Genomic DNA, 23,649 nt, shown 5'->3' with positions numbered 1-23,649 from the left:
AAGAGCCGGGAAAAGGTTGCAGATGAGGGCCTCTCTGACTAACATCCAGGGGAATGCACGCGGTACTTTTTCGCCCCAGCTTGGCGCGGTTGCGCAGTCAGCGGCGTCACGTGGCTGTGTAAGCCCGTGGCGGGACCACTGCTAGCGATTCTTACCTAGCGCCAATCCCGCCTCTATTGGCGACCTTATTTAACGACGCTTCATCTCCCCCTAGCACGCTTCCACACGATGCATCAATTCTCACGCCGCGATGCACCCATCTCAGGTTCGCGCGGTCGTTACCGGAACTAGAGGCCGAACCGCGGCTGTTCTTCATTCGCCATGTTTGCCCTCGTACCGTTAGGCTCGGAAAAGCTGCAAAATAGGAAGCAAACAACTTCCCGTCGAACCAACCAACCAACCAACCAACCAACGGCCAACGGCGCAGCTTATGGCTAACTTGAGGGCATTATGTATGGCAAAGTGGCAACTTCAACGTGAAGACGCCGCAATTAGAATACCGGAACTGCTTGCCCTCTGGCGTGTACCTCCCGTCTCGCTCTTCGTCTTTGCGCAGCAACCCCTCCCGATGCGATGAATTCATGTTACGTAGCACAAGGCACCGCCAAGCGCTCGCGGCTCTACCATTGCGATGCTATACCGTTCTCATTCGACGATCCTAGAGCCAACGAGATCAACACCGAAGCTGCGACGCGCACGCGAAAGGTTCCATCGGCAAGAGGATGGGCCGATTCATACTACAAGATGGAGGTTGAGGGCAAGGCATGGGTCAGTAGCGAGCACGTTTCCAATCGCCTCCTAACCCCATCCCCACCAAGTCTCCCAGTCTGACGTGGTAGCCACGCACGCAGGTGATCTTAGGCGAACATAGCGACGGAGTCGATGCGATTTACGAGGTTCTAGCGAAGCTCAGGCCAACCCTCCACGCCCTCTGCGACGACTTGACGGCCCTGTCCGATCTTTCCCGCGACAACCCCAAGCGGGGACATATCCTAGGGGGCATTCAATGGGCGGCGAACGAGCTGCGCTGGTGCTTCGGACGTCTGGACGTCGTACGGATAGCGGACCTACGGGCGCAGGGCCAAGGCTATACCAGAGACCACAAGGCCATGATGGCCATGATTGCCAAGGAAAGGAAGGAGAAGCATGTTTGGCGGTTCGTCATGCAGGCATCGCCCAAACTCTGCAAGTGCTTCGCCATTCTTTGCGGCACGTGTGGTCCATTGACTGGCAAGGCCGCCATCGATTCAACCGTCAACGTGCGCATCCCCTTCCACGACGGTTGTGCGCCAGTAGAACCCAATTCGCAACAATTACATCATGGAGCCAACAACATGACAGTTGCTACTGACTTGGCTAATGCAAGGGTCACGGGCACGATGGCTGGTACTGATCCGCGCAGCCTCGCCATCAAGGAGTTACGAGAGGCTATAACCTACCTCGGCATGGCTTTGGGAGGATAAAGATGGGTGCGAGATGTGTCCAAGGAATAGACCAACATTAGTGCCTACCATCCGCGACTCAGTATAGCCAATCTCGTCCACGCTCCCGTTGCGGGCCATGTTCAGCACTTCTAGATTTGCCGGGTGTAATGGCCTTACGAAGAACCCTTGTTTGACTTGTTCAACTTGGGAGCCGTCTGTATGCTCTTGGTCAGGTGTCGTTAAAGACTTGGGGTAGCTCAATGAAACCACTCCGGGCGATGATGGCCCTCTGATGAGTTGCAGGTTTGAAGTCAACGGAAGCATAGCTTCACAGTAGCCGCCTGAAATTGCGTTAGCTAGGTAGTCACTTCTAGAGCGGCCAGAGCGCGCAAGGCTGCCTGCCGCCTGTCTCTTGAGATGTAGAACACGCCCATCCAGTCCTTCTTACACGCTTATCAACCACTGTCAGCTATCCTTTCCTAGCCGATGAACAATATCCGAGATTTCCATATGCTCTCTCTTTCATAATTTGATCCAACGAGCGGGCGGGGTTATCGCCTTCAGAAGACGTCGCCTGATGATGCCCGGCCCTTCCACAGTGCCAAGATGGTGAAGATGATGAACGCAGCCGCGAAAGCAAGGAGAACCTGGTCCCGAGAAACTCCTTTGTTGGCGGGGCCGTATCTTGCGGTGCTGCATACGCGGGGGCGGGGGGCCATGGGCCCCGTTCTGCAAAGCATCTTCTCGGGCATCGTCGTTGCCCTGGCAGGTACAAGAGGTCAGTGGCCATGAGATCCTTCTCTGGTGAGTAGGTAGGGAATGCACCAGCGGCAGGGTGTTACTTTCCGACAGACCAGGAGATCGTGCGCAAGATATGAGGAGGTGAGATCGTCATAGTCGTAGAGCTTGAAAACGTCCTTGACGTGGTTGTGGGACAGGTTCTCGTGGTGGAGCTCGAAGCCCGGTCCAGGCCAACTGGAAATTAGTCGGAAGGCAAAGGTCGCGGCGTTGGATGAGCTGTGCCACCCAGGCACGCACCGTGGCAGCGCCGGCTTCCTTGGCAGGAAATCGATTCATGAGCTCCATCAGAATGGTCTCTGGCATGGTAGGAGGAGAGGCCTGAGTAGTAGGGGAAGCTGGAGGACTGGAGGACTGCCCTTCGTGGGAAGCCATATTGCCTCACACTTGGTTGTATGGTTTGCATGCTCGGTGTTGTGAGTTGCAGGGTGTAGAACGTAGGGTATGTATGTCAAGAGGAGGGAGATTGGTAAAGTAACCCAATGCAGAACAAAAGGTAAACAATATCAGTCTCCGTCATAGGTACCTGTCTTAAGGCGAGGTAGTCAGAATCGCAGTTATGTGCTGGGTGAAGTCATTTGCATCCTCCTGCGCGCATCTTCCACACCTGGATGCCGTACCTACCTGCCTACCTTGAGTGCCGGGACACGACTGCCTTTTCTGCCCCCTTACTGTACTTGACTTCACATTAACTTTCAGATGTCTGCACTGACTGTGCTTATCCCTTTTGTCTCCGACTATTTCACACCTGATGATGTCTGCCTACAGCTCTCACGGCCGGTATCATGCAAACGCCCAGACCTTCACATTCAACATGCACCTCATGTTCCTAGCTCTAGGCTACCTCAAAATCCAGGAAACCGGCCTCGGCCACATGGGCAATGCTCAGAAAGAATCTGCTACTAGTGCCTGCTATGCAGCAGCCGTGGAAGTCGACTCGGACAACGGACGCAATCTGCCTCGCGGTATATCTGCTTCCGTCACTCGTGCCGGCTCATCACATTCTCCCCCATCTTCAGTCAACGCCACTCCACACCACCACTCCACCACGCAAGTGGTGGCAGCCAGAATGACGGACCAACATGAGGGAAGCTCCCATCTCGATCATAGCTCTCCTTCAGCGTCCCCCGCCCAGTCCACCGAGTGTCAAACGTCTCCCTGTGTCGTCATCATTGGCAGCCTTCGGCGGCAAAACCAGCTGCCCCCTCGTCTGGTCATGCCCGCAGACCCCGACGCGCGGCCATCAGCAAATGTCGCAAATGTCGCAAATATCGCAGCACAAACAAATCCCACCGCAGTGCAAATGGATCCCGAGGGCCTTCGGGACCTGCAACCTCGGCACCCGCAGCGATGCGCTTCGGGCATTCCAGTCTCGAAGCGGTTTGTGCCGCCGCCGTGTACTGGCACAACTCTCCATTCGCACTCGTGCTTTCGTTTGCGTCAGAGTTGGTCACATCCGTGGGTCCTGCGCCTGTAATGGAGGAGGGCGACAGCCTGTCTCACTCCTAGTGGCATTGGCAGAGCACGCTGTGCTCTATACTTTACACCACTTTCGTCCTGTATGGCATTGTCTCATTTGGTCTGCGACGATTTGAATCGGGGTCAAGGCACCCCGGGGCATTTGGTCGGCGAAACGGACGCATTTCACGGTTTAAAGGAGCTACAACAGGCCTCCGGCCCCAGTGATACTAATTACGCTTCTCCGCCGTCCTGGCCATCTCCATCTTAACAATGCCGCTGGGCTCAGTGAAGGCATCTGCGCCAATGTGGTTGATGTGTATTACAGTGGGATATATGGTATCGGAACTTTGAACGTGGCTGGAATTGACAGATGACAACAGCTCTTGAAGATTCTCTTCCAGGTCAAGATCCCCTTCAACATAAGACCTACTAGTGACTAATGAGGACTGTTATCAATGTCAATAAGCGCCCAATGACTTGAGTCATGTCATGATGTGACACAATGTATCCAAATATTGTCTTTGGAACTATGGTGTAATGGGGAGACTTGATACAAAGAAGTGGGATGTGGAGTGGCCAAAAGCTTGTATGCAAAACGAGATACACCTTTAGTACCTTGTATCTGAAATCTTGCTCTTTTTAGGGCAACCTGACACTATTTCTAGGGGGCAAAGGGCAATGTGGTATTTCCTTGAGCCGAGTTTGAGCCTGACTATGCAGGCAGAAATGACAGAGACAAGCAAGGTGAGGTCAAGCCACCTTCACTTGGTTTTAGTTTCCTGTTCAAGGCGGTTTATGAGAAATAATCCGATAGACAACGGAACTTGCTGAACAAGACTTCACTATTGCTTCAGCCAGTCTTCAGAAGGTTTGGTGGCATATTACTCTCCTTTCTCTATTTCTTCTACTTCCCTGCCTCTTCACCTCCTTTCGCCCAGGCTGGAGCCTCACCATCAGCGCCCTTCGACATGACTCCCATCGACACAGACTCCCTCTCGAAGTTGTACCAATCTTACAAGGCGTCAACCAACTCTCTCTTGACATGGCTCTGGTGTCAGTACCACCTTGAGGAACCGCAAGCCGCTGGAGGCCGCAAATTCGAATCCACCAGCGACATTCTCAAGGCAGCCAAGGTTCTCCAGCAGGCCAAATCGACTGTCCCGAGTTCCGTCATTGGCATTCTAAGGGATGCCATTACGAAGCGCAAAAACGTCTTCAGCATCTACCAGAAGCTCGGTGCTGCTGATCATGGTCATGAACCTTTTGTTCTCCGGTCCGTTTCATCGACACATGCCTAGCGAAAGGATTTACGCCGACTGACAGAGATAGACTTGAGGAGACCCTTTCCATCTTGGAACCGCTGAAGGAGGAGCGGGAATTCTGCTCAAACGACGGACGATATTGTGACAGACTCGGAGTGCCTAACCTTTTTACATACCTGCCGGTCATCGACGACGGCACAGAGACCCACGCCGCTCCCACATGCACCAATCACAAGCAACATAACTCTCCGGATTTCTCGCCATTGGATGCAAATGGGCCTACAAACGCATCCGTATCATCAAGTTTCAGGCTCGAGGATGATTGGCTTCGTGAAGTGTTTGACGCAGCCCACTTCCTCACAGTTAGTCTTTCCACCAACTTTCGTCAATGTCGAGAGAAACAGCTGATCAGGACTTAGGAACTCAACACAGTGCACTATCTCCTGAAAAAGTATTGGCAAGATGCTGCTCAAGGTATCATTCCGCTTTGGTTCGCGGCATGGCTCGCCAACTTCGCTTTCTACAACATTGCACAGGGTATGCCACCAAGATTTGCCGACGTGTGCATCAACATGTTTGCCCAACCCGACTTCGTCCGCAACTTGTTCACGAAAGCCTTGGACGTAGCTAAACCAGAAGTCCACATTTACAATGGAGGATATGAAGCCGCTGAAGTGTGGGTGTTTCACGCCGATATGCGAGCCTTTTTTCTTCGTTGCAAGAGACTTTCTCTCTCAAAGTGTGCCTTTAGCCTCGGCAAGACTTGTGTCAGCTCTTGACTTGTTTTTCCTGGCAGAGGACGCTTTCCCAGTTTCGGACGCGGAGCTGGTTCGCAGTCAATGTCGACTACAAGCGCTCCGCCTTGCCGTCGAAATCCAGGCTAGCATCTTCCCTGTCATGGGGGTAATGAAACCAATGGTACGAGACTGCAAAATAGCCAGACACTGGTACACCACGTTGCAATCGTTCCACCAGGGGCTTGGAGGGTATCTCAGCGAGAAAAGGTTCGACATTTACCACACCTCGCTCGCCCTGGATAGCGGGCAGCCACATGTTGGAAATGCTCACACAGCCGTTCATGTCCGGCTACCGAGTCAACTCGGACTGGGCCAGCATTTCAGCAACCATTCACCTCTACAACGCCATGCGTCACTCGGGCGTTGACACGCCAAAGATTTCAATCTTTGATGAGCTCTGTCAGCTGTTTCTTGACTCCGTTTTTCGTGGAAGCTTGCCCAATCGAAACTTTTGCTCCACATATCGCCGTATCGTCTACCGCAGCAAGATCAATAAGGGCTCTACTTCACACGATAAAAGAGGCACATCCAGCCCGACCGTCGGATTTACACAGCTACCAGAAGATATGGAGGTTGACTGCTTGCTCTTTGACCAACACTTCACTAATCACGACAGAGACCCTTGGTTCCAGGGTGCAGTTCATGGTATTCCATACAAGTCAGGTTCGGAGCATAAAACATACCGCAAGATCGAGGAAGCCACAGCCAAAGCCAGCCCTTCCGAGCACATGGAGAAGTCCAAAGCCAGAGTGCTTCTGGAGCCTGATGGCCCACGTCCCATTGCTCGATTCAACTTTTTTGCGGTTTTTATGCTATGCAGCAAGTTCCTTGAAACCCTTGGCAAGCTTGGTAGACGACGCGACGAGCGAGTTGACGAAATGGGCATGTACACAGTACCATAGCAACCTACTGAAGCACAATTTAGTGCTTGGCCGTTGCGCAGCGGAGGTGATGATGGACCTTGTCGACCAACACTTTTGCGGGAGACAGGGGAAGCGTCACTTGGCGCGAACGTGTCTTACTTGTGATGTCATCAAGGCACTCAGTGAGATTGACGCGAAATCCAGCCTTTCAGAGTTTATGTGGGGCATATGAACTCTAGTAAAACGAGTCATCGGGATTGTGATAGGTCTCGAGTAGAAATGGAATAGAAATAGGTAGCTAGCCGTTCACCAAGCACACAGCAAAAAATTTACCAGTTGCGATAAGATGCTAGATTATAATCCCTTCCCAAGTTGCGGTGCAGCGTTAGGCAAAGCCTTGGAGCCAGGCGTCATGTTTTTGATCGACTCCTTATTGGGGATTAGTGGGAGTGGTCGTGTCGGTGAGTCATTCCCCATGGAGGGACCCGAATCCTGGGGTAGTTCCAGTGTCGAAGCGAAGAGCGGCGTAACTGAGGGGTTCCTTGTGACTGCATGAGGAAGGCTTAGTGGGGTGTATCAGTCGAAGCCGACTGATAGCCTTTTGCCTTGTCTTGTCAAAAGAGGGAATTGAATGTCACCAAAGAGGATTGACTCGTTGAACTCCTTCCTCTTCGTCATTCTAGTTCTGGTTCTGGTTCTGAATCTCGATCTCGATCTGGTCTAAGTTCTCTTCATCTGTTTGTTGTAGTCGTTAAGAGCATTGCCATTGGGGACCGACATTGTACTAGGGTGTTGGTGGTTGGGTTAGCAGTCAATAAAGGAAACTTAACGCTGTTCGTTGAGAAAAATCCTTCTGCATCTTAGAAAGATCCTCAACTCTTAGAACTTCCCGTCTTTGTTCAAGAAAACAATTCGGGAGGTTAAGTCGATCGTTTCGAGTACATACGCAGATACGTCTGATGCCCGGGCTGCAGATGGGAAGATCCTTACCTCCTACCATGGAGCAGTATCTCAGTCTCCTTCTAGCTACTGACATTTTTACTTAGTGTCTTCACCCCAGACTGATGAACTCATTCCTTTCAAGCAGACGATACACTAGTACGAGGAGGCCCTCAAACTGGGTTTCAAAGCTCACAACTTTTATCCCGTTTTCAAAGACCTGGGTTGGCCCATCGTGCTGGGTGCTTGGGGTTGGAAGGACAGCTCACCGTGGTTTGGAATGCCCTCGTTGCTTAGGTAGAGCACTGTAAGCCTCTGTAATGGGTTCCCATGGAGATAGAAACAGATCAGGGTCAAGTCGAAGGGAGCTTACTCTGCCTGTACCCCTAGCGGTCCCGACTGTCTTCCGCATCCGGGGGAGTTACGACCTCGAGCTCGGTGGTAACGTATTAAAGACTAGGCGAGTTTTTTATACCGCTTTAGTAATAATTTTCTTTGCTGTGAGATTAGAGGTATAAATTACTGCCGGCCAGAGTTTTTTGTTTTTATTTACGTTAGCATCTGTAATGGAGCCTGGTTAAGCTTGAAACTTTCATTTTCAATGACATGCCATCAGAAGCTCTCTTCTTTAAGTTCCAGGTCCGGACCCGTGAGATGCAGGAAATCGTTTGTTGAGAGGGAAGACAATGGCCGAGAAGATATGGTGCGAGGTACTTAGTACGTGTGCCGCCAGACGAGGGTGATAGCCAGACAGCAGATGTATGTCTTCACAGGAAGCACCCATGACTTCCTCTGATGCGGGAGCGGGGACAACAGTAGGAGGAGAGTTAAAAGTGAGACATGATCCGGGATATGACAATTTGATCTTAGTTATGTCCTAACAACTAAAACCGGAACCCCGGTAGCATCTTTAGCCACTTCTGCTCAATTTATAGTCTCTGTCAGATCCAGGTTTCAGCACATACGACCATACCCACTGGAGAACTCGGGATCCCGTCCGCTCTCCCATAGATAAGCCAGTGAGGGCCGGATTAGTAGTTGGGTCGGTGACGACCAGCGAATACCTGGTGTTGTATGTTGTGTGTCATTGTTTTGCCAGCTCAACGGATGTCCATGAAACTGCCTCCTTGGGAGCTTCGGTGTTCTCAGACGGGTGGAAGGAAATGAAAGGAGAGGTTTTTTGACCATGTCCATCTACATCTCTGGGCCTCGATATGGCTCCAGCACCCCGGCGCGTTGCCGCCGCCTCCCCTAGAGACGAGGACTCTACAAAGGGTATTTTGAACTGTGGCGTCCAGTCAGGCACGCTGGCATAGCGTCTCATCCTTAGAAACTGTCTTTTCAGGGTAATAGAATCGCAGTGGGCCGTGCAAACTTCGGGCGGAATGTCTGGTGTTTGATTTGCACTAGCGGCGTCCAGAGTGGTGTACGGCATGGATTTGAGAGATGGATTGTCTCCATTTAAAGAAATTGCCCAGTGTTCAGCCCGTTGTCTATTCATCGCCTTTGGATGCGACTTATTTCTCGCGCCATCTGCTGCGCTTATGCAGAGAGGAGAGACAGCTTGGCCGTGTTTCGACGTAGGATATCCATTTGTTACCCACCAGGATTCTTTGGTGTTCTTGGTTTTCTTTCGTCCATTCGTAGTTTGATAAAGCAGACCCACATGTAGAGGTCTTAGCTTACGAATGAATGAAACCGAACCACCGGCCTTGGATAATACAAGAGCGTAGGGCTGATCTTGGATTATTCAAGAAAAGTTAAAGGAATCTGCCAGCATGAGCGTCACACTCCCAAATATAAAAATCTTTATGATCTTAATATCATCGTGCTGGTCAAGGCAACTGTGACTATAGACACACATTAAGTGTGGCATCATCTGAAACGGCTTTACATTGTTTCGATACCTTATTGTGAAGACACACCCATGGTCTCTAGAGCCAAAGCCAATAATGTACCACGCTCGCTGCAGCATGCTGACTGTGGCTGGGGCGAGGTCTAACTAGAAGCCACATTAAGCAAAGGGCTTAACTTTGGCTTTGCCCCTGATTACGCCAGACGCAAAAGTGTGCATCTGCCCTCCAAATCCGTTACTGTTGGTCTCACAGGTGCCGATACTCGTGCGAGTCATAGCAACGGTCACATCAAAAGTGGTGACGATACTTATTGGTTGCGGGAATAGAGATGGGAACTCTGACTTTGTGGCCAGCGGCAAGGTGAAGTGGAATATGCCCCTCGTTGTGGCTGACCGGGCTGTGCCTTGCCATTTTCCTGTTGCCTCTAATTGCCCTTGCCTCAACAATTACCAACTCCACTTTTTTTTAAACTGGCCTGGCCTATAGAAAAGCGGGAGGGAGACACGACAACCCCCAAAATGTCACCATGAAGCAGTTCATCGGACGAGAACCAAAACGAACAACTAAAAGAGCATTCCATGAGAGCTCGAGGTATTCTGGCTACACAACCCCTTCTTTCATTTTGTGGGACAGACATTCCGGATCACTTGTCGTTGGACCAGCAGGATGACAACAGTATGTTGACGCAGACAAAAAACATATATGAACCCCCTCGAGAAGATAAGACGGACGGGTGATCGAAACAGAGGCCCTGAGCCAATCAACCTAGTCACACAAATCTAGGAGACTCCTCCCTGAAACACGCCAACGTACATCTACATATTTTCATGTCCTTGAGCCAGTGAGATACTCTGCGCCGATCTCTCTCGTAGGTTGTAAAGACGACCGGTTCAAAGTTCTGGCCAGGGTGAAGTTCAGAGTCACCTCGCCAACACTATCAGTACTTAGTATTGAAACTACATGCCTCTGGAAAAGAAATGAAATTGAGACTGACCCTTGTATCTTCTGATAAAATTTCGTACCTACTTGTACAGGAGTTTTTTCAGGCCCACATCTGTAGTAACTAGGCGCCTAGTCAGAGCTTTTAAACCGGTCTTCTGTAAACACATCGTGTACAAGCATTTTCAGCTCACCTGCGCGTGCCCCCTAGAATAAGAAAGTTCAAGAGCGTCTGTCCCTGTTGGAAGAATGCCAGGTGGCTAAGCACCGAGATGGTGGGGTAAGCAGAGGGGCATATCGACAGGTGTCTCTGCGCATGCTAGGATGTTGGATTAAGTCGATATCTTCCTGGCCGTATACACTTTTTATTTGGATGGTATATGCGGTTTGCTACCACGCGCAAATGACAGAGGATCGGACCTGTCCGAATCACGGAGGCCAATTTCTCTCTCTGTCGCAACATACACGTGGTCGAGACCTATTAACCTGCGGGCAATTGTTGCCAGTCTGCATGTTATCTACAGTGGGGGCCCATTAGTCTGAAGACACCGCATATTTCCCAGCCACCTGCATTTTCGCTGCACCACTTCTATCGCCCAGAAAACCATCAGATTCTAGATTTGTATAGCATGACTATAGTTAAAATAAAGCCCTGAGTTCTCTGTTTAATAACGTGTATACTAACCTTATGCCCAAATTACTGCTTCAAGGCGCCGCAGCAGTGACTCAATTAAGGCCCAAATCTTCTCCTGAGAAATAGCTTCCTATGCCACAGTTAATTGCTCCTTGAATTTCCTAATATTGAAACTGCGTGGGATAAAGGAAGCCAGCAAGTGGGTAGTTGACACACAAACCACACCAAACACCGAGGTCCCAGTATCGTCACGAGTGCACCTGGAGTGACCGATTACCCCAGGTGACTACCCCAACGCCTAGACCGTGAGATACTACCTTTTCTAGGTCCTCCTTAGCCTGATCAGGGCCATGAGCAAACTAGAAAAGGTGTATCCTTCACGTCTTGCAGTCTGTTCAGATTTGCCCTTATTGCTAAGTGGTACGCATATATGTGTTGTGATCTCTGGAGGAGGAGGATACCCTTTTAGACCTTAGAGGTCTAGTTAGGCCTTAGGAAATAAAGCAATAGTCACTTATTATATGTTTTATTTTAATATTAAAGTAATAAATTTATTTATGTTTATTTAAGTACTTATTTAAAGATATTAAGCTTATTTGTCTGCTTAATAATAAGATACTAATACCTCCCTTTTATAATAGTATATAACTAGAGTTCCCTTTTATACTTAGAAGGGTCCTGCTTAGTTATGTCTGATTAGGCCTGTAAGTGTGTCTGTAAACAATAAAAAGAAAAATAAAAACGTAAAACCTTGCCCCTTTCTAATATCTAACTTATTTCTCCTTAAGTTAAATGCTTATAGGTATAGCCTTATTAGGTTATTGTTTATTGTTTACTAAATATACTTAATTAAGTTTAGATCTAGTAAATAAAAAGGCTAGTTTAACTAAGAGATTCTTTAATTTAATATTTAATCTAATATTTTTATTATATTATAAATAAAGGTAATATTTTATAAAAATATACTATGTTATTTTTTATAGAGAGATGTTTTTTCTCTAGGTGAAAGATATAGCTATTAAAGCTATATCTTTATTTTCTTATTATATTATTTCTTATAAAGAAAACTAATTTACTTTAACCTCTTATACTATAATTAAAATACCTACCTTTATGTAACTAACTAGGTTAATAAACTGCTTATCCTATTCTTCTTAAGCTAATCTAAATACCTAAGCAATAAATAAATAAGTGTTATTCTAGTAAAAAGATTTATTAAAGAACTAAGTCTATATAAGGCAATAGTTAGTAATAAGGCTAATAAAAAGGTTAGTTTATAGGTATAGAGAAGCGTATGTTCCCCGCCTGCGACGAATGTGGTGTCCTTGTCGAAATCCGGGACCTATTTATCATCAGCCGCCGGCTACTGAACGATAAGAAGCAGGTGGTCACGGATGGGGACCACAGACTTGTGCAGACGAGTCTTGGAGGATATATCAAAGCTCATGAATTACGGCGGGCTGCGCATGCAGCCGAGTTAGAGAACAGGGCTGATAGGTTGTTTGAGGTGCTGGTGGCCAAGAGGATGTCATGGTGGCTCATGGTTCTAGACAAGTTCACTGCACTCTGGAAGGGTCAATGATGGCGTCCCTGAAGAACACAGTTGAGGGGGTGAAAGGGCGGGACTCAGCCTAGATAATGAAAGTATGGTTTCTATTCTGGAACGTCACTGAACCTCGTTTACCAAACCAACTTGCTCTCATGTCTTTCATGGCCTTTGATTTTTGCCATCACCGGAGCCTGTGGTGTACTCCGTCCTCATGACGATGGTCTGGCGGGGTGGATGGAACCATCTGATAGGACATGGTCCAGTGTGTTCAACTTCGTCCATGTATAGTTTATGACTGAGTTCAACCCCCATCACCACTTCTGAATCCGAATAACATTTCCTTGATTACCTCCCGGATCTCACACAATGTCTTCCGAAGGCGTCAGAACGTGGATAACAACGAAAATGATGATAAGACCGTCGTCTTTTAGGGTTCGATCTAGTTGCGGTGTACGACGGCAGAAAATCGTCGCCTACCCGAGCAAAAAGGACACGAGCCAAAAGCACATACAACACCAGGTATTCGCTGGTCGTCACCGACCCAACTACTAATCCGGCCCTCACTGGCTTATCTATGGGAGAGCGGACGGGATCCCGAGTTCTCCAGTGGGTATGGTCGTATGTGATTGAAATGGGCTAATCGAATAATTATATAGGATCATCACCTGTCTCTTCTAGATGGAGTGCAGCCTTATGGTGTATGCATCACCCACCTGAAATGGTGGGTATTGGTCCTCGAAATGGTCGAAGAGGACCATGGTAAGCCCGACACAGAAAGGTCTTGGACGGTGATTTTGACCGTATGTTTGATTTTCTAGCGCTTAAGTACTGAGGGGTGCCGGTACTAATGCTTAAACTGTCTCTTGCTAAACACTGTTGGTGGCTGAGCGCGTGGGCTACAAAAGCAAACCAAGAGGTACTGCAGGTCTCGACAAATCGACAGGTTGAGATTGACCATCCTCCCATACGCAGTGCGTATACAGTCTGGGGCTTGATGCCAAGGGTCTCATGCATTGAGTATAAGCTGTCGCCTCAACCACCGTCTAATTTCATGTTGTCTTGAGCTTGACTTCGCCTCATTGACCCAGGAGTGTTGTGTCTGCGTTGTTCTGACTTTGCTCTTGTGAGGTGAGTGGGCTGGAATTATTCGAATGTAAAGACGGATTGCATCAGCGGCCTCCATACCAAAATGACGATGGTATGAGGATATCACCTACGATACTCCAGGCGCCATGAAGATTGCAGAGATTCTTCACGTTTTTCTGTGAGAGGCTCCCTCCACCGATCGTGTACTGCCCGCCAAAACCAGATGCGTGCTGGGCGGCAACGACCCGATCACCTTGATGAGACGCCGGGGCCGATGGAGCTGCGCACAAGTCAGTTCAAAGTGAAGACATGCCTTGGGCAGTGAATGTGAGGTCACCCACGGTCTTTGGTTCAAGAAGCAGTACCAGACACAAGACTATTGATCCGCTCTTTTACGAAAACATTGGCATCGGGAGGAGACGTGAGTAAACTGCTAGTTACTAGCCGCAGAAATCATAAAGATGTTGCTCTGTGGCCTTGGCTTGCACGTTATTACTCGTCAGGAATTCGTAAAGATTGACCTCGATATTGTCTCGCCCCCGGAGGCGCAGGATGGCCAACACCCATTCCATTGAATGCCCCTCACGAGCAGAGGAAGACGGCTGGCACCCGAATCCAAAAGTGCCTTGAATCTAGATTGGCTGAGCCGGGCCTTGCTCGCACTAATTAGAGAGTCGATCACCAGCCAGAAGGGTTCCTCGCTTGACTGTGCGCTCTTTTCTATGCAATGGAGAATCTCAGCACTTCGTAACCATGTCGTACCGTCAATATCCTCGGTGTGTTCCATCTCTGAAGCTCTAAGATGGACAGGGCGGTCGGAGGGAGGGGGGGACGAGAGAGACGTTGACTTCTATTGATTGCCGATCGCTCGAATTAGCATCGTCCTTGTTGTTTGGATTACCGGTACTGCCGGGGGGATCGCCGTCCTCTTTGCTTGGATTGCTGACACTACCTGAAGCACTGCCGTCTTCCTCAACCTTATTGTTCATAAGATGAGCGGGAGAGCGGGACTGGCTTCCGAGACCCGTGTTTCTTCGCGCGGCTTGTCGCTTGGAGCATTGGATTAGAGGCCACAATCTTGTTCGGTGGATTCCGCATTTGCCATGCGTTCAGGTCAAGTGCAAAGATGGTCTCTTTGAAGTAATCAAGCAATTTCCTGGCCTGAAAGGCCTCTTGTCCGCAGGTGGTGATGGAGGAAACTGGTTGTGCGAAAGCTCTGTTGAGAGCGACAACGTTGGTATATGCTTGTCGCAAACAAAAGACTTTCTGACTGTCCTAATCGGTGCGGCTGGCTACGACGTGGTATCTGAATCGAAAGACGAAGACGCTTCTCAAGATAGCGTGGCGATCAAGGTTGCCCTGCGGGCAATAGAGGTCTCGTGGGTGTGAGCTTGTGGAGCTTGTCGACGTCTTATGCTTAGCTCCTGGTCTAGCTATCAGGGTAAGGTGACGGAATTCCTAGTAACTGTGCCCCCTGGAGAAAGCTACTCGTCACGATTCTTACTATCTGGCTTTGCCCTCTCTCTGTCACACCTACGCCAGATTATGGCAGAGACAATAGGGTTAGACGAAGAAGCGCTACGTGAGGACAGCTGCATAGGATCCTAAGCGATCCTGTCTACTATTGTTACTAGAAGACAAGGGGCTTCTAACAAGTGGTATGATGTTTGATATTATGAAGAGATAATCCCGAAAGACGATTGTAAGAAAAATGGCACGAGTTTCATCATATGAAAGTGACCATATCACGAAGAACCATTGCAATAAGCTATACCTTCAAATAGCATCCACGGCAGGGGGTTGTTTCACACTACTAGTAGCTCATCTATGCTAGCTGCAGAAAACAAGAGCCGGTATTCCTTTCGTGTAAAATGCCTCTCTCCACTAACTTACCTAAGCTAGCCTAGATGTTCCCTCTTGGTAAGGCTAGATTAGAGAGCCAGAGACAAACGATGTCATCCCCACATCTAGTTTCCTCATCCAGCTTCTTCATTTAATACAGGAAGATAGACCTACAATACCAGCAGGCCCAGTCTTGTGGTACCGCACTATTGTTTTCATCTATCACAACTATAGGCATCGCATATACTGGCCCGAAATTGCGCTGTTCTTCTTAAATCCAGCACGTGCATCTCGTATGCAATACAGCATACAAAATTCCGCACCACGTGGGCAGGCCCATAAGAAAATCATCGCCAGAGTCCATCTGGCCGATATCCAGCGGCCACCCAGATGTCGGCTTTCATTTGCGTCTCTTATGACACTGTACCATTCATAATTATAGTAGAAGGAACTATACAGCCAGAGTTAAGGCCCTTCACATTCATACTCATATCTCACATCTCCATAACCTTAGGAGAACTGCCGCAATCATGCATCTAGACCACAAAAGGGAACAAGAAAGCGGCAGACAAAGACCGCATCGGCCAATGCTGCAGCAGACTCGTTTCAACGTAGACTGCTGTCTCTTCGGAAGACTATAGACACAAGAACTCGCCATAATCGTTATCCTTTCCCATTATAGACAATAAACATCCATACTATCTCTGGGAATTTTGGCTCTCCAACTTCTACTGTTTCCTTTCCAACACATGATAGTTCACCCTCCTGCAGTCTTGTGTGCCTTTCCGCTTCTGACAGCACCTTGGCACCGCGAGGACCTTCTTTTCTGTGTAGTCCTTTGGGTCTACGCGGAACGGCAAACCCTTGCTCCGTCGTCGTCATCAATCTCAGAGATATTGCTTTGCAGCACTTTAGGGTTGATATCATCAGCGGGAACCAGGTGGTCGGAAGTAATGCCTTAATAGTTGATGCGTCTGTCGAGAATGAGAACATGGCCAATGGTTAGTCGTTGTCAAGGCTCTCGTCCGTAGAAGGAGCACCTCATCCCATTAACTTTCGAGCTTGATAAAACCCAAGTACTCATCCCGGAGAGACATGTTGCCGGAGGCATTGGTACCCTCCTCAGGTTGTCTCCCGTAGATGCCTGTACGTCAACGCTGCGAGCCCGGCACCAGCCGATTGGAAATGCTCATTAGGGTCGACCAGGGGAATTTTCCACCGTGTACCCGGGAGAAGCTCTTCTATGGACACCAGCAGGCCTTCAATCTGGATGCGATGAGGCCGTTCAAAGGGCGGAGGGTGAAGATCGCAAGGAGGGTCCGCGATGCAACGTGGGATGTCAAGTCAGAGAGCCATGTCGATCGGCATGCAAGGGAAAAGCGTGCGTACAACGAGGTGAGGAACCGAGCGGGTTACGGGGATGTGGGGAACACCTGGCTAAGCGAAAGAGGTGCAGGGGCCACTGATGGATGCCCGCGGCCGCCGGGAGAGAGCCACAAATGCGGGCTAAGCGCCCAATGGACCATCACGCCGCACGAGCAGGGCAGAGCAGCACAGGTTGCTGGCGACCTAAACGGATGTCGCAAAGAAGCCGTGGGTCGATGATGTAGGCAGAGACGCAACGACACTCAGAGGAGCTTCGCTGGAGCTGTTTTGCGTACTCATGGGAGCTGACACAGATGTGGCGCTACTAGATGCATCGTTTGCCGGTCATGGCTGTGGAGAGCCTTCGCTACATGTAGATTGGAGACCAGGTGCACCTATTCCAGAGAGGTGGGCAACCTTGATCGATCATAAGGGCTTGTCGATACCATGTCCATTAATCAAACGAAACCATGCGCACAACCCTTCGCTGCTACCTTAAACCTTCGGGTTCAAAGGTTTCATATACGGCGATGATGGTACGTTACAGAACTGAAGGAGGGGCAGCCAAGAATAGGCTTAGTCCCGAGTTCCGAGTCGGCAGCGCTCATGACAGGGGTCATGTGACAGGTTGATGCCTTGTAATACGCACCGCCGGGCGATGTACCGGTTCTGGGAAACAGCGGTGATAGAAATCATATCCTTCGGATGTGCTGGTTTGGCTAGCCTAAAGGGTCGACGATTGGTGATTTTGGAGATCCAAAGGATTCGACTCGACGGAGGCACAGCGAGTTTGAGTAAAGGGCTTGCAAGAAATTTTTCGGTCCGAAGACGTGGAGATCCTGTTTTTGGGTATTAGATTTGACTGTAAGGCAATAGCAGCCACCATATTACTCACTATCTTTCTACCTGGCTTTCTCTCACACACCCTCACTTACTGATGGATGGTGATACTGGATGATGATAACGTACTTGTAAACCGCGTCCACACTTGGGCTCATACAGGGCTGGGGCATCAATTCAGAAACGCAGCCGACATGAGCTTTACCCGCGATATCGGGCGTAAGGAAAGACGAAGAATGAAGAAAAGGAGAGAGAAAAAGAGCGAGCGCAGTGATTGTGACAAAATGGGAAACTCAGAGCATAACGTGGACCCGTCGCGGGAGGACGAACGACCCATAGATGTACAATATACAGAACGGTCTTGTGGTGGGGAAAAGAAGGAGACTTGGAATTGTGGAGAGTGAGTGAGTCCAGACACTCACCAGCCACACCGTTCATCTGAATGCACATTTTCTCACTCACTCATACTCTCATTCTCAATCTAACCCTCACCTTCACCATTAATTTCGAAGAAAAGCTCCTTCTCCATCTAGTCATCGACTCTGCCCACACGCCTCATCACCCACATCTCACTGGTGAGACCTGCGGCGCCTATGCCCACCAGCAAAGCCTGTGCGAGGAACTGCTCGATGATGTCTTACTGTGAGCCTTGGCCACACAACTATTTTTCCATGCCTCGCAAAGCTTCCATGTTTGGTGTTCAATGGGAGCCCAGAGACTTTTGCCAGGAGCAAAAATTGTCGCGGGAGGCGACGAATTCGTAGCGGAAGCTCGGAATCTCGCTGTTAGCCTTGACTTTCTGGTTTCTGCTGCCAAACCGCTCTTATCTAACTAATGCTTAACCATGGGAGCACTGTAATCCTTAACATTATCATCAACGCTTCGACCACACCGAAGTCCTGCTTGCTTGCTCCTATGAGGAGGTAAAGGAACTAGATCATCTAGTCTATTGCCAAGCGACCTTAGCAAAGAGGCGGTAGTGGCCTACGGTATTTACTTTTGGTGCGCTCGACCCCATAGAACCCACGGTATGTCATGAGTGGTACTTCAAGGGACTAACCACCGACTCAAGAAGCTTCGAGGCTTTCCTAGGCGTGAAACACTTCTTCCGGTAGAGCTGCCCACTCTGCTCGGAGTCGAGTAACGACAGCAATTCTAGACAGTCATGGTACCCTCCCGAGAGACTACATAGAAAGCAATGACACTGGGGACCAGTGGGAACCAGAGACAGATATAACGCATAGTAGCCATCAGGCAAGATTTGGAGGACGTGAGGAAGAGCAATGTGCTGTAGAGTATATAGTTCCAGCTTACGGCTCTCTAAACTACATACCCCTTGGGAGTGTTGCAGGGCTGGAACCCTCGGCGCCATGGCCTTAAATTACAGAAAGAACAGCGACGGAAAGATCTTTATGCAAGATTTGGATATCCAATTTCCAGGTCTGGTAACATGTTGAGGTGACGTATATCGGATTTTAGGTATCTTGGACCCTAAACCCTCCCATGTAGCTCCATCAGCTCTTTCTCTTTGTCCAGGTCCTTCACGGACGGGGAGACAAAGACTTTTCCAGAAATAGCCTGGTGTACCGTTTTGGCAGCAACCAGTACCCAAAGAGAGCATACTGAAAGTGAAAAGATCTGGCAGGCTGGTTAGCAAGGCAATCCTTACAAGCAGCGAACAAGGAGAGACACGAACCATGGTCATGACTCTGAAGAACACACTGTCTAAGTCCTGGGCCAGCAAGCCTGTGCAAGTCGCCAACACGCCAAGCGGGAATGTGAGCCCCCACCATGTCATGTTGAAGGGAAACTTCTTCGTCATGGCAACACTGATGAGCGCAAAGGTCAGCCATACCAGACCAAAGCCCCACATGACGAGCGCTAGAAAAAGTCCAGTGAAGTAGAGGAATTCCTCACCGTGTGTGGCGCCCGGAGTCCTCACATTAAACGATGTATGGGGGAGTATTGTGAGAGATGCTCTGCCCAGCTGCTGTATACCAAAACCGCCTTGTCCCAGGGGCCCAATAGGAATAAAAACAGAGATGATGCTCGCCTTTGCTGGGAGGCCGTGGATGATGAGGCGGTGGAAGTACAGCGCAAGGACAGTACCTGATAGGCAAATACCGATACCCCAGAGAATATAGGACGCGATTAACGTGACAAAGGCGTGGTCCGGGTTTACAAGAGCCTCTGCAACGATGCCGCCGGTCGAAGATGCAACTACTACTGGGACAATTGGGAGGAGGTATCCAGCTGTAATTGCCTGCAGCTCTTGACGGTGTTGAAAAATCCTTTACCACATGTTAGAAGAACACTTAGTGCTTTAGTGATAGGAATGACTTACATGACCATTGGCACTATCATGCATGAAGTCAAGGACAGAGCAGCATCTAACCACCAGAAACCCCAAGCCCAGTAAACCACCCACTGACCCCAGGCAGGTGCACAGACAAAAATCATCATATTAATGATTGCTATTTCTCTTCTTAGCAAACAGCTTTGAGTAATTATAGCAATTAATACTGACTTGCAAATCCCATTGGAAAACAGCCAAGAAACATAGACTCAGCAGGATGTACAATCATGGCCTTCCACATCTCAGGGTACATTGCATAGCGTAAAGCCGTGATCGCAGTAAAAACGGTAAATAGGCTAACGTTGAGGATAAAAAAGGCAATAGCGAATCCATGTGAGATCCATGTTGTATTGTAAGGAAGGCTGTGGAGAAGGACTGAGACTATGCCCGTGCCCATAATCACTGCGAACCACCTACAGGAATGTTGAGTGGTGAAATGGACAGATTAGGGTGTACGACTCACGATGGCGTAAAGTTCCTGACAATTTTCCTCCAACCGATGTCTTCTTTGCGAGGCGCATCGCGTGCTTCTCCATCTAGTGTCGAATCCTCAGAGAGGGCTTGACTTGTTCCAAAATGTTGTGGTAGTGAATGACGAGTCGCTATGTCACTGACGATAGCCATCTGAAGAGTGTAGAACAGTCGCTGCCAAGAGTACCGTCTCTAAGAGTTTGGATCTCAATGTTTGTGATACAGACTGTAAGCCCCAGCAAGTGACAAATTTGGTATGGGAGGAACTGGGCGTCTAAGAGCAAGAATATATTGAATGATGTCAGATTTGTTGTGCGACGATAACGGTTTCTCTAAAATCGATGGTTTTGGGCAGAGTCTGACGTAGGAGTCAAGCAAATATCGTTAAGGTAGGTTCCAGAATGATATAGGACAGAACGAATAACATAAGTGGTAAAACTACAAGGCAGGCTGCACAATAGAATGATGCTCAAAACCACGTTTTAGTTCTGGCTGTAGCCTCTTCTTAATACCTGCGAGGAGGCATCGGACTTCATAGGAGCTGCTCTCTTATTCGCATCTCTTTTTGTAGTTGAAGTCCTCAATAAAACTCCCCGATCCGAGGTCTACCCTGATACTTCTCCTCTGACAGATTGACGTCGCTGACACGCCCGTCATACCTCATCCTAACTTTGGTCCTGAAACGTCCCAACTTTTGTCCTCATGCACGGTTATTTTGGCTTCGACAGCGATGTGCCCTACTCGTATGAGCTTAATTGAATGCAGACATGCGCAGCTACCGGTAAGCACTAACTGAGTGGCAAGATCGGGTCCAACCGAGGAAACGGAAAAAACGGCAACCGCGTTGGTTTTTTTCGATTAGTACAATATTCGCGCAGTATTGCCTCAAAAAGGCGGAACAACGATGTCAGCTAAAACGGATGTTAAACCTTCAAACTTCAATGACACCCGTCTCGTCACACACTTTTTGTCGCGCTTGATAATGATCGGGGCTATACGCTGCCTATCAGCGGTGTTGTCGGGGCCATTCGAACTATCCAGTGACTATGACGACCAACGCGAACCGTTTGTTTCAAGACCCATGCGCCTACCATCAATATAGTCCCCGAGCTAGGCACCCACAGCTCTAGTAACATGGGCAGATGGTCCCTGTCCCTTGAACCAAAGATATGTCGGACACTATAACACACTGACATAATTCGGAACCGGTAGTAATCAAACGTTCCGGAGGTCCGCTAGTTTTTATCAGGTGATGCTAGCCAGGCCTGATGATCGGGCGAAGTTAAGTTTATTACCGAGGCAAGATAATCGAGTTCCTACATAACTAAAACAAGAAACCAGCCCTTTAGAGCAGTAGCACAGGATAATCGCATCCATAGCAATGGCCATCTTGTTCCCGACCAAGATCATCCCGCCCTTCAAGCGCAGCCTTGGGGACAACGGCAACCGGTTCGACCAACTTGTGTTAGGATTAAAGAAGGTCCTTGGCCCATCATCAGGGCTAGACTCAGCAGATGTCAACGTCATGGAGCTAATGAAGCTGATGGAGGAGTATAACACACAGGAGATCGAATGGGTGAAGTTCGCGTTTGCAGACGAATGCATGGAATACACCCGCAATCTTGTTGACGAGGGTAACGGCAAAAGCAACCTGGTTAGCAGATTTGACACTATTCACGACTTTGCGGGGGATATTGAGGCTAACACAGCACGCACAGCTTGTACTTGTCTGGACGCCAGGCAAAGGCAGTCCAATCCACGACCACGGCAACGCCCATTGCCTAATGAAGATACTCAAGGGCAACCTGACTGAGATCCAATACGCCTTCCCAGAGGGTGACAAAGAGCAACTGATGAAAGCAACATCTGAAAAAATATATAAAGAGAATGCAGTAGCGTATATGGCAGACGAACTTGGTGTCCATCGAATGTGCAACAGAGGCAGGGACTTCGCTGTCTCCCTTCACCGTAGGTTTTCCATTAACCTGCTCTGCAACAACTCAGCTAACCTATGACATAGTCTACACTCCTCCCAACGTAGCCAAGAGGGGGTGTAACATTTTTGACAAGAAGACTGGCAAGAGCAGCCATGTAGATGACTGTTACTACTCAGTGTATGGCCGCCAATTGCCAAAGGAGTAGACAGTTGTGCCAAGACGTCCGGCTTGGTTATAGGTGTATACATGTTAACTTGAGCAATAGTCCAAGCCTGCAAACATCTTAGCCGATAATTGAGACTAAGCTAAGAGGGAACTAAAGGAGTAACAGAGAGGTTTTTTGTGTATTAAAATTGTCGCGTATAGGGGTCAGATATACAGGGTCAAAACGGTCCATCTAATAGAAAAGGGGAATAGGGCAACTAATGGGCCTATATATACCCGTCTAGAGCACCTAGTCCTACACGCACAGGGATACCCTAGTGCGACACACCCCCCTAGCCTTTATATAGACGTATATACGTCTAGATGAAGGCTACTTAAGTGAAGCAATTTACATACAAAAGAGATATATCTGGCAGCACCAGATCCAAATGAACGTCTGGGCTGTACAGGCTAACCAGGCCGAATCCCCCTGCAGTCCCTGCTGTGCGCAGCCTCCACGGTTCGGCAGCCCGGTCCCGCCGGCCCCCACCTAACGGCCCTCGCTAGCGCCGATCCCCCCCGTAGTCCCTGCTATGCACAGCCTCCACGGTTCAGTAACGCTAAATAAAGCTATACCTTAATATATAATACAACTAAGAAGGTTATTTATAATAGGCCTATTTATAATAGTATTCTTATTTATAACTTACCTTTTATTTATTAGTTTTTACTTTAAAAGGCTATACTTATTCTTTTATAAGGTATTTAGAATTATTATCTATTTATTTTTATTAAAGTATATTTTCTTTTAAATACTTTTACTTTTTATTATTATCTCTAGTTAACTATATATAGTTATTAGTTAGTAATAGGCCTTATTATATAAGTACTTTTAGGATCTAGTTTTACTAAGCTTATTTTAGCTGTTTTTTTTATTAATCTCTTAGGTCCTACTGAAACTGCGTGGGATAAAGGAAGCTAGCAAGTGGGCAGTTGACACACAAACCACACCAAACACCAAGGTCCTAGTATCGTCACGAGTGCACCTGGAGTGACCGATTACCCTAAGTGATTACCTTAACGCCT

The 23,649-nt window shown here is 48.7% G+C and overlaps 6 protein-coding genes and 2 non-coding genes across 8 annotated transcripts; 5 read left to right on the top strand and 3 right to left on the bottom strand.

Moving 5' to 3' along the window:
- Positions 1-573: 573 nt before the first annotated feature.
- Positions 574-1,463, top strand: ColSpa_11917 (uncharacterized protein; the record flags this gene model as incomplete). Its single annotated transcript, XM_049278129.1, has 2 exons — positions 574-768; positions 852-1,463. 2 exons carry the CDS (start codon positions 574-576, stop codon positions 1,461-1,463), a joined length of 807 nt encoding a protein of 268 aa, XP_049134086.1.
- Positions 1,464-1,984: 521 nt separating this feature from the next.
- On the bottom strand, positions 1,985-2,176 carry ColSpa_11916 (uncharacterized protein; the record flags this gene model as incomplete). The annotated part of the gene is made up of 1 exon (XM_049278128.1): positions 1,985-2,176. One exon carries the CDS (start codon positions 2,174-2,176, stop codon positions 1,985-1,987), a length of 192 nt encoding a protein of 63 aa, XP_049134085.1.
- Positions 2,177-4,651: 2,475 nt separating this feature from the next.
- On the top strand, positions 4,652-4,981 carry ColSpa_11915 (uncharacterized protein; the record flags this gene model as incomplete). Its single annotated transcript, XM_049278127.1, has 1 exon — positions 4,652-4,981. The coding sequence occupies one exon, from the start codon at positions 4,652-4,654 to the stop codon at positions 4,979-4,981; it is 330 nt and encodes a 109-aa protein (XP_049134084.1).
- A 1,042-nt stretch (positions 4,982-6,023) lies between these two features.
- On the top strand, positions 6,024-6,644 carry ColSpa_11914 (uncharacterized protein; the record flags this gene model as incomplete). Its single annotated transcript, XM_049278126.1, has 1 exon — positions 6,024-6,644. The coding sequence occupies one exon, from the start codon at positions 6,024-6,026 to the stop codon at positions 6,642-6,644; it is 621 nt and encodes a 206-aa protein (XP_049134083.1).
- A 1,861-nt stretch (positions 6,645-8,505) lies between these two features.
- ColSpa_rRNA_054 lies at positions 8,506-8,621 on the top strand. Its single transcript, XR_007414285.1, has one exon. It is a non-coding gene; the product is annotated as a 5S ribosomal RNA (ribosomal RNA).
- Positions 8,622-13,029: 4,408 nt separating this feature from the next.
- Positions 13,030-13,144, bottom strand: ColSpa_rRNA_053. The gene has a single exon (XR_007414284.1). It is a non-coding gene; the product is annotated as a 5S ribosomal RNA (ribosomal RNA).
- Positions 13,145-19,146: 6,002 nt separating this feature from the next.
- Positions 19,147-20,408, bottom strand: ColSpa_11913 (sulfite oxidase; the record flags this gene model as incomplete). Its single annotated transcript, XM_049278125.1, has 4 exons — positions 19,147-19,233; positions 19,352-19,946; positions 20,000-20,129; positions 20,183-20,408. The coding sequence occupies 4 exons, from the start codon at positions 20,406-20,408 to the stop codon at positions 19,147-19,149; spliced, it is 1,038 nt and encodes a 345-aa protein (XP_049134082.1).
- Positions 20,409-21,863: 1,455 nt separating this feature from the next.
- Positions 21,864-22,624, top strand: ColSpa_11912 (cysteine dioxygenase; the record flags this gene model as incomplete). Its single annotated transcript, XM_049278124.1, has 3 exons — positions 21,864-22,136; positions 22,201-22,450; positions 22,503-22,624. The coding sequence occupies 3 exons, from the start codon at positions 21,864-21,866 to the stop codon at positions 22,622-22,624; spliced, it is 645 nt and encodes a 214-aa protein (XP_049134081.1).
- Between the last annotated feature and the right edge of the window lie 1,025 nt (positions 22,625-23,649).

This window comes from Colletotrichum spaethianum, assembly GCF_022836535.1.
Source record: "Colletotrichum spaethianum MAFF 239500 DNA, contig53, whole genome shotgun sequence".
Classification (NCBI taxonomy): domain Eukaryota; kingdom Fungi; phylum Ascomycota; class Sordariomycetes; order Glomerellales; family Glomerellaceae; genus Colletotrichum; species Colletotrichum spaethianum.
This window is presented reverse-complemented; position numbering and strand designations above follow the sequence as displayed.